This window comes from Sus scrofa, chromosome X (genome assembly GCF_000003025.6).
Source record: "Sus scrofa isolate TJ Tabasco breed Duroc chromosome X, Sscrofa11.1, whole genome shotgun sequence".
Taxonomy (NCBI): domain Eukaryota; kingdom Metazoa; phylum Chordata; class Mammalia; order Artiodactyla; family Suidae; genus Sus; species Sus scrofa.
In genome coordinates, this window is record NC_010461.5 from 58,018,054 (window position 1) to 58,028,467 (window position 10,414).

Genomic DNA, 10,414 nt, shown 5'->3' on the forward strand with positions numbered 1-10,414 from the left:
ATGGCGGACACTTTGTTTTTAAACTTCCACTTTACTCCTAATGAGGCAGGCCATGAGTTTTGCCCACAGAGCCACTTGCTGGGGAGGGGGGCACCCAGGCTCCCTTGGGGCTGGGAGTGGAGGGTTCTGGTAGCCAGCCACTGAATGAGAGACAGTGGGGGGAGCAGCAAACCTCACCCCACCGCCCTCACCCTGCCCCTGGCGCAGCAGTCCCAAAGGAGCAAAGACTGAGCCGGTGCTTTAAGAAAAATAGATTTCAATCACCATGTAGGGGCAAACTTTGATCAAATGTCATCAGGTGGCTGGAGGGGAGACTCTCAGTCTGCTTCCTGGATGGGTGGAGAGGGATGGGGCGGTTTCTTGGAGACACTGTCCTCATCGGCCCGAATAAAGGCTCTGAGAAAAGATTGCAATCAAGCAACATCCAGTCTCAACCTGTCTCTCTAGTCCAGTGGTTCTCACCCCAGGCTGTACATCTGAACAATCAATCACACGGAGACTTGGAGAAAAGGCTTCTTCCTGGGCCCTGTTGCCAGAGTATTAAGTATTTTGAGGTGGACTCCAGTTATTAGTTGCCCAGTTTATTTCAATATGTAGCCAGGGCTGAAAACCATGGGTCTCGGCCACTGAGATTCAGAGGTGAACCGGGGGGGAGGGGGTACCTTGGAAAACCAGCATGCATGCTTTGGAGCTGTGGGTGCCTGGGGCCAAGTTGGGAGGATGGGGAAGAAGGGTCACCTGCCTGGATGCTATTCATGCTCATAGCTACTGCCATCATCCCCTCTCTCTACCTCAGGCCAGTTTCCACTGGACTGTAAACCGAAACCAGGATGCACCCAAGTGTCTTTATTTTGGCTACAGGGCAGCAGTTTGATAAACACGCAAGTTTGCGACAGTCGTTGTTTAACACAGAGACAGCCGTGAACCCCAAGTCCACCCTGAGGCGGAGGCGGACCATTATTGGATTCTCTAACTATTCCCAGCGAGACCAAGGTGACCCCACCATAGCGGATCCCTCAAACCCTTCCCCTTGCTCACTCTCACCATTTCCACCACCTGAGTGGTATTGCCGTGACAGGGAACAGGAATAATGGTGGGGGTGGGGGGGCGGCTTTGGATGTCCTGGAAAAGCCAAGTAAGTAAATTATTTTTGTTTGGCTTGATGTCGGATCTCAGTTCCCAGACCAGGGATTGAACCCAGGCTGCAGCGTTTAAAGCACAGAATCCTAACCACTAGACCACCAGGGAACTCCCCAACATGGTAATTAAGGATAACCAAGGGGCACAACATTGTAAATAAGCTATACGTCACTAATTTTGTCAAAGGATAACTAAGGGCCTTATCTCAAGGACAGCAATCGAGTATGGAGAACAGGTCTCCAGGCTAATAAATTCTTTATGTTATTGTTTCCCATAATAAGTGGAATATGACTATATGTGCCAAATTTATTCAGATAGATAAAGGGAGAAATCATCACTAAAAGCACCATCTTAACAGAACCATTACTGCTGTTAAATGAATGCCATCCAAAAAGCGCAGATCAGAGAGATATGGATACAAATCCTGACCTCTCCACTTACTAACTGTGAGGCCTTGGCCAAGTTCCATAACCTCTCTGAGCCTCAGCTTCTTCATCTGCAAATTGAGGATGGTGATTGCAACCTAGGGGAGTTGTTCTGAGGATTAGAGTTTTCTTATGTGATTTGCCTACCGTGTGCCTGGTACATGGTAGGTGTTCAGCAAATGGTGGATGTTATTATAAATTATCATAAAAGGAGTTCCCATTGTGGCTCAGTGGGTTAAGAACTTGACATATTATCCATAAGGAGGCAGGTTCAATCCCTGGCCTCGCTCAGTGGGTTAAGGAGCCGGCATTGCCGCAAGCAGCGATGTAGGTCCCAGATGCAGCTCAGATCTGGTGTTGCTGTGGCTGCGGCTGTGGCGTAGGCCTGTAGCTGCAGCTCTGATTCGACCCCTAGCCTGGGAACTTGCATATGCCACAGATGTGGTCATAAAAAGAAAAGAGAAAAAAATAAATGATCCTAAGAGTAGTCATCATCCTCATCCTCATCCTCATCATGATGTAACAGTGATAAGCGTGTATGAGAAAATCTTTGGAGACTCTGAACAGCTGAACGGTTTCCTCACATCTGTAGGTCACCCTAACTTTTTCATGTTGCCAAACCGAAAAGTGACAGGTGCCAAAAAATGCAACCAGACTCTGAATTTTCCCGCTGTGGCATACTCCCCGCTGCACTGCTGGAGCTGAACGTCACGCTGCTGTCCTTTATCAGCTCAAAAGCCTCAGCTCTTATCTCAGGAGGTGATTGCTGAGGTCTGTGGTGGTTTCATGAGCCTGGGGTGATAACCTGGGAGAAACCCAAGGGAGCCCCATGTGCCTATTCAGCTCTGAAAGGAGTACTCAGAGCTGGGAATTCTCTGGCGGCCACCTGGACGGTTCCAGGGCAGCCTGTGACTCACTGTGTGGGGATGGGCAAGGACCCAACTTCCCCAGCATCCTCATCTATGGAAAGAAAGAACCCAGGAAATCTGCCCAAGCTGTCAGCAAATGCTTCTTAGCAAAAATTGGGTGTTCCCGAAGTTTCCATTGTGGCTCAGCAAATTAAGAATCCAACTAGTATCCATGAGGATGCAGGTTCGATCCCTGGCTTCCCTCAATGGGTTAAGGATCCGGTGCTGCCGTGGGCTGTGGTGTAGGTCGCAGATGTAGCTCGGCTCCGGCATTGCTGTGTGCCTGTGATGTAGGCTGGCAGCTACAGCTCCAATTCGACCCCTAGCCTGGGAACTTCCATATGCTGCAGGTGTGGCCCTTAAAAAAAAAAAAAAAAGATGCTCCCATCTCTTTGGAGATAGCAGCTGCCAGGGGGATCCCTGGCTGCTCCACTAACATTCAGTGTTTACCTTCTCCAGGTCACAGCAACAGCCCAGCAGGCAGTGTGGCCTGCTCCTCCACCTCGGACATCAGGCCCAGTCATTCAGTTCCAGAGGGTGTTCATGGAAGAGTTGCAGTTGGACAGGAAACTCGGTTCCCACATCTCACCTCGCCAGTACTGAGAAATCCTTCTAGTGACCCAGAAGAACTTCTCCAGTCTCGTGGTGGCACAAAACCCCCCGGCATGGAGGGCATGGGGATGGTGTACAGCGTCCCCAGTTCTTGCAATGGACCAACGGGATCGACGTTCTCCACTTCCTGGAAGGGAGATGCTTTTACCTACATGACTCCAAGTGCCGCCGCTCAGAGCAGTCAAGTCAGTGAGAATGGAAAAAGTCCTTCCTCTGGGAATTCTTGGGCCTCTCTGCACACACTGCCACCTCTGATTCCGAAGGAGGCTGCTACCCTCTTTGTCACTCGAGATACCCCGGCAGGATGCAGTGGGTCTGCTGGCTACTCTGAGCATCCTACTCAACGAAGGCAGGTATCAGAACGACCCTCCAAGGTCAGCCTTCTGACGGGTGGTACCTCGAAGCTGGAGACAGGCCCAGGTGGGGCCAGCAGGTTCCGGGAGCGGTCACTGTCTGTGCCCACAGACGCAGGCACCACAGACATGGACTATGAGGAAGAACAGAAGGTCAGTGAAGCATGTGCCCTGCCTTATGCCAGTACAGGTTCGGAGGGCAGTAACAGTGCGGACAACATTACCTTCCTCAGTGTCCAACAGGAGGCCCAGCACAGGAGGCAGAGGTCCAAGAGCATCTCACTCAAGAAGGCCAAAAAGAAGCCTTCCCCTCCGACTCGCAGTGTCTCATTGGTCAAAGATGAGCCAGTCCTCTTGCCGGAAGGTGGGTCAGCACTACCCAAGGACCAGAGGCCCAGGAGCCTCTGCCTCTCCTTGGAACACCAAGGACATCACGCATCCCACCCCAATGCTCAGGGTCACCCAGCTGTGCCAACCTTCAAAGACCCAGAAGGTGCACAATTCGCTCACCACTGGTATCTCACTGACTGGAAGTCTGGGGACACCTACCAATCCTTGTCTAGCTCCAGCACTGCCACTGGCACCACGGTCATTGAATGCACCCAGGTGCAGGGCAGCTCCGAGTCTCTGGCCTCCCCTTCCACCTCCAGGGCCACGACACCTTCCCAACTTTCCATTGAGGTGGAGGCCAGAGAGGTGTCTTCCCCAGGAAGGCCTGCTGGGCTGATGTCACCCTCCAGTGGGTATTCCAGTCAGTCGGAGACACCCACACCTACTGTCTCCATGTCCTTGACCCTGGGCCACCTGCCCCCTCCAAGCGGCAGTGGCCGGGTGCGTCCATTGGTACCTGAGAGGAAGTCATCGCTGCCCCCGACCTCACCAATGGAGAAAATGTCCAAGTCACGGCTCTCTTTTGACCTACCCTTGACCTCTTCGACCAACCTGGATCTGTCAGGGATGAGCATCTCTATCCGAAGCAAAACCAAGGTCAGCCGGCATCACTCAGATACAAATTTTGGGGCCAAGCTGGCCCAGAAAACTAGCTCAAACCAGCCAATCATGCCCATGGTTACACAGTCTGACTTACGTTCTGTTCGTCTGAGGTCCATCAGCAAGTCTGAGCCGGAAGATGACATCGAGAGCCCTGACTATGCTGAGGAGTCAGGAGCAGAAGTCTTGACCTTGCCAGAGAGAAAGATGAAACCTCCCATAGCCGAGAAGCCCCCACTGGCCCGAAGGCCGCCAAGCTTGGTCTACAAGCCACCGTCTGTCCCCGAGGAGTACCCACTAACTTCACCTACCTTGGCTTTGACCCCCAAAATCTCAATTCAGCACATGAGGCCACTCCCTCAAGACATCTACACGGTGGTGCGGAAACCAAAGTCCTCCAGCTGCCCTGAGGGCAGAAGCCCAGGGGAGTCGACAGCACCCTCATCTCTTGTTTTCATGCCTTTTGCCAGTTCCTCTGGTGCTTTCTTCTCAGGAACACAACAACCTCCCCAGGGAAGTCTGGAGGAGGAGGGCCCCAAGGGGAGAGCCTTGCCTGAAAGAATCAGCCTCCAGAGCCAAGAGGAAGTTGAGAAAAAGAAAGGCAAGATCCCACCTCCCGTCCCAAAAAAGCCCAGCGTGCTGTTCCTGCCTCTCACCTCACCCACAGCTCAAATGGAGGCCTACTCGGCTGAACCAAGGCTGCCTCTCAGCCCCATCATCACCCTGGAGGAAGACTCCAAGGGTCTCCCAACCGGTGACCACCTGCAATCGGCTGGTACAAGGACAATTTCCCTGCCGCAGGCTGACAGTGAAAGGGAGGCAAGCCCTCTGGGTTAGTAGAGTGTCTGCTGGCTTTTTTTTCAATCCCAGGAGAGGCGAGGGTGAAGACGGAAGGCCAGAGATAGAAGCAAATGCCCCCAGATAATGCTCCTGATCCCAAGGTGACCAAATGAGTGAGGGGACGCCTCTTGAGGGTTTGAGTTCCTCTAAATAGGTCTCACTGCCCCTGGGATCGGGATTGAGCCAGGGGCGGATCTCCAAAGCCCCCTTCGGGTCAGTCTATCCCAGAATCCCCAGTGCTGAGCTAATGAAATCAAACTAGGTCTTAGGACCCTAGGACCTTAGGAGCCCATCTCCTTACTCATTTTAAGAGATCGGTTCAGTAGTGTTAAATGCCTTCACCGTGTTTTACAACCATCACCATCATCCATCTCCAGAACTCTCTTCATCTTGCAAAACTGAAGTCTGTACCCAGTCAACAATAACCTGCCCCCAGCCCCTGGCAACCACTCTTCCATTTTCTGTCTCTATGAATTTGACTCCTCTAAGGACCTCATATAAGTGGAATCACACGGCATTTGTCTTTTGGTGAATGGCTTATTTCACCTAGTAATATGTCCTCCGGGTTCATCCATGTTTCTCATCCTTTTTTCAAACCCTTAACACCAAACACCGAAATTTCATGGCCTTCCTTAAGCTGGTTTGGACTCTCAACATTAGTCAAATCATTGTGACTGAGACAAGCAAACAAATCAAAGGCACAGGGAATTTTAGAATCTGCTCCCCCAAATTCCACAGGCTCCCTCTGAGATTCAGAGAGGTCCCACTTCCACTCACTCATTGAGTCATTGCTTTAGATCGCTTTCGGCTCCTTGATTTTTAAAAATGATGCATTTAAAACAAGAGGGTGCTCAGGCAACCTGTTGTAACATAAGAGGCACGAGCGAACAGGGATCCAGGCTGATCTCCATCACTCCCTCCACGTTGCTTTGGCCAAATCACTAAATCTTCGGAACATCCTGTTCCTTCACAAAATGGAGACAGCGAGTCTCTGCCTTGCTGCCCTCCTAGACTTGCTTTGAACATCAGATGAAATACGTATGAGAAAGTGCTTAGTCCTAATTGTGTGGTCAAAATAATTTCTTCTGGTTCTTATGCCTAGGGAGTTCGGGAGAACCAAGCACCGAAGAAAAGAGTGTAATCAGTGATAAAACAGCCGAATGGATTGTGGAAGATGATGATGATGTGTTTGTGGGTTCACGCACAACTGAAGATTTATTTACTGTGATACACAGGTCTGGACCAATTTCCTTAATTCCTGTTGTAATTGCCTTCCCTTCTCATACCAGAAGAAAAACTGCTACCTCTAAGCAGCCATTAAAATGGAAACTGGAGACTAAGTTCGGATACCCACATATGGGAATGCAGTCCGGGGCCTCACATCTCCAATCCACCGACATCTTTGGGTGAAGTGGAGGAGGGGCAGGCAGGGAGAGGAGGACCAGGTGCTGAGTGAGAGGCCCCTCGTCTCCTAGCAACCGCAAGGCCTATTGTGGCTCCATCTGCTCCCTCACAGCTCTGCCTCCAGTCAGAGACATTTAACCCTTCACAGAATTCTTTGTACCAAAAAAATCTCATCAAGAAGTGAAGTGGGGCACCAGGCCGAGCATCAGAGAGGGAACTTAGGCAAATGGGGGACCAGATGGGGACCCAGTTATTGGACAGGGGCACAAAGCAGGGGCTCGATGACGAGGAAACGGGAAAGAGCCCAGTTATGGGAGCTGAAGCACCAGTTCAGAACAGGACCAGCTCCCAGGCTGTCTTGATTCAGAGTCACTGAGCTACTAGCTTCAACTCCTTAAATTCTTCCTTAGTCCCAGAATGTGGGCAGGATGGAGCCTGCAGGCACATGCCAAGTGACTCCAGCTGTGGGCATTGAAAGGTGTGTAGGGGCAGGGGGCCAGTCAGGGGACTCTGAGGATTTGGCAGGGAGAAAGCTGGTAAGTACGACTGCTTGCGAGGCTGCTGCATAGAAGTTCCCAGATCATGTCACTGGCATTCAAGAAGTTATATGAAGCGTTAGGAAATAAATGCCTGCCACACGGATTCATTCCAAGCAAACTTTCTCTCATTCAGGTCCAAAAGAAAGCTGCTTGGCTGGAAGGAGCCGGGTGAGGCCTTTGCCAGCAGCAGCAGACCGAGCTCCCATTCACCAATAAGGAACACGGCTGAGTCTCCCACCAGTGAGTCGGCTGCCCCTGCAGGGTCAAGTGGTGGTGCCAACCTAGATGCTGGCAGAAACGATGATTTCAAGGCCTTGCTGCAGAAGAAGGGAAGCAAGGCAACTCCAAGGTCCCGCCCCTCAGCAGCCGAACTGCTGAAGACCACTAACCCGTTGGCTCGGCGAATTATTGCACAGTTCTCAAAAGACTATGAAACCACCGATAACCCCGGTACCTAAGCCCTGGGTTCAGCAAGCAGGGTTTAGCTACTAAACTTGAGTAGAGAGGGGGATAGAGGAAAAGGGTTTTTGAAAAGGAACCATGGGGATAACAAAAGAGCCTACATTTCTTTGACATTAATTCATACTCTGGACATCAGGAGAGAGGCCACACCTAGAACTAAAATCATCAGGCACTTTAATCATCTTCAGACATCTTATGTTTTTGAACTCACTATCTTGTCATTACTGACTCCCGATTTTCTCCTTCTTCCCCTCCAGTGGTATGCACCAAGAAAAAACTCTCAGATGCAGGGGCACATGTGCCATTTTTTCAGTTAGAGACCAGGCTGCTCCATTCCTGGCTCCTGTCACAGAGGGGCTCGGTGAGAGAGCAGATTGGGGGCTGCCAAACCCAGGGGACACAGGGTGCCATTGCTGATTATTCACTTTCCCAGAGAGGCCTTGATGGCCCTGCGTGGAGAAACAGAAGGACTCGGATGCCTCTTCAAGTTTAACAGTTTAACTCTCCTCCGCGAGCGGTTTGCAGGTGTGCACTTATTTCGGCATGGGGTTGATTGGATGGCTTTGTCATGCAAAAATATGAATGTGACTCTATCCTGAACTTCATGCCTTTTTCAGTGTGATTGTCTACACGGAGATCAGGGTGATGAGTTTCAGTAAATATATAGGAACCCCCCCACACTCCCCACCCCTTTGCTAGAAAAGGCCAAGATTGGGTTGCTTTGGATGAACCTAGCTCAGCCAACAAATGAGGCAGCCATTTGTTCACTCAGATCTATCCAAGGTAACTGGCATGTGTGCTTTGAGATCCTTCAAGTGTCTGCCAACAATGATAGCTAGTATGTGCCCAGCTCATGCTGCATTCAAAGAAGTCTCTTGTCATTTGCATATAGTGTTCATTTTAGGAAGTCATTAGCTGAAAGAATCACACCATCAAAGGCTCTAGGAGGAGAGAAATTAAGTGTAATTTGCCCACCACCATTCGCTTCAGATTGTGGTTTGTGGTTGGTTTGGTTTGGTTTAAAGGAAATCTTACTCTGGTCCCCACCCAAGAACATATAGACTGAAAGGATAGATCCAGAATCTAAAAGGCAGCCTTGCAAGTTGCTATGGCTCATAATTCCCCCAAAGGGCTACTTTTTGCCATTTAAGTTCTGCTGTTTGACCAATTTTCCATTAACCGTGCTGGGGGAGCAGGTAAGAACTGGGGTAAGTGGGATGCTGGCAGAACCCCAGAACAATCATTGCGACCCATTCTCCCTACCCCCTGCCAAAGCTTATAGGCACTAACTATTCTTGTCAGTTCCATTTTCTAAGCAAAGCAAGAGCCATGATTCATTTGATTTTCATAGGTCTGGTTCCTGGGAACTTGGGGGCGGTTGTCTGGGGACAGACAGCATTGAACAAAGAAAACTGGCCGACCAATAATGGAGGATTAATTGTCCACCATTCCCAAGAGAGAAAAAGGAAAGTCAAATGAAATCGTAGCCTGCTTTGCAAAGAGGGTTCCCTGAACCCTTCCTTCTTCACCTCCCACCCAGCAGTCATTGGTCGACCTCCTGGAGGATGTGGAAACTGCCCCAGAGACAAGCAGATCTCGATTTTGATAGGTCTCAGTGGGAAGCAAGTTCTTAGCCCAACTGCCTACACAGTAGACAGAGCAGCTGGAAAACCACATTGAGTGCTAAGGGAACTTGGGCCTCTCATGTAGAAGCCCTGGGCCTGGACCCTTTGTTGGTACATTTCTGAATTCTTAGACTTCTGAGTACAGGCCAGGCCCAGCAACTCCCTCACCATCAGCACCTCCCTCTGATTTAGATGGAAGCCACTTCAAATAATAGACAGTTGTGGAAAGTCCAGTTGCTTTTGAAAGCATTTCAACTATTTGGTTCCAAGGTCCTGACCAAATTTCAGGGGGTGGGGGTTGCCTATATAAAATAGATTCATTCCCAGTCTTAATTTATAGATGCTTGCTTGCCACACTTGTCTGTCCCAGACTCAGAATTCCAAAAGGCAGAAATCTTTTCCTCTGTGGGGAAAGATGTGTTTGTGCTTTTTGCCTAACAAAAGTGAGAGGCTGCCAGGGCCCGCTCCTGGGGAACTGTTACAAACTGCTAAGCTTGAAAGCCCAGTAGGAGACTCACATCGTATAGGACTTGTTACTTCTGCTGACTCTTCTGGGAGCTTCTTGTTCACCACTTGTAGTGGTTTTGCCTCTCCCCACATCTCGCCATCTCTGGTGGTTTTCCACAAAGATTCTAAAGTTGAATACCCAGACACCTTGACATTTTTCAGTTGTCTTGAGTCTTGCTTTCCTCTGCAACGCTTTGTGTGCCTGGAATTTTTAGGTCTTCTGCATCCTCACTATGGCCCTCCAGTGCCCAGTGGTGTTCCCATTAGCACAAGAGGAATCAGGGTGCGGTCAGAGATAACATTGGGGACCAGAAATATTCCCTTAAGAGTTTGCAACAGGTGGACCTAGTCCCAAACAAACAACCAAATTGTAGAATTTCTACCCATCTTTTTTTTTTTTTGTCTTTTGTCTTTTGTCTTTTGTTGTTGTTGTTGTTGTTATTGTTGCTATTTCTTGGGCCGCTCCCGCGGCATATGGAAGTTCCCAGGCTAGGGGTTGAATCGGAGCTGTAGCCACCGGCCTACGCCAGAGCCACAGCAACGCGGGATCCAAGCCGCGTCTGCAACCTACACCACAGCTCACAGCAACGCCGGATCGTTAACCCACTG

The 10,414-nt window shown here is 50.2% G+C and overlaps 1 protein-coding gene across 1 annotated transcript in view; it reads left to right on the forward strand.

Moving 5' to 3' along the window:
* The window catches only part of NHSL2 (NHS like 2), a 287,095-nt gene extending 276,882 nt beyond the window's left edge, over nt 1-10,213 (forward strand). Inside the window, exons 6-9 of the mRNA XM_021079846.1 lie at nt 862-993; nt 2,933-5,260; nt 6,371-6,503; nt 7,345-10,213. Of these exons, the coding sequence (XP_020935505.1) occupies nt 862-993; nt 2,933-5,260; nt 6,371-6,503; nt 7,345-7,669 (2,918 nt within the window). The 3' untranslated portion in view covers nt 7,670-10,213. The remainder of the gene's footprint in view (nt 1-861; nt 994-2,932; nt 5,261-6,370; nt 6,504-7,344) is intronic.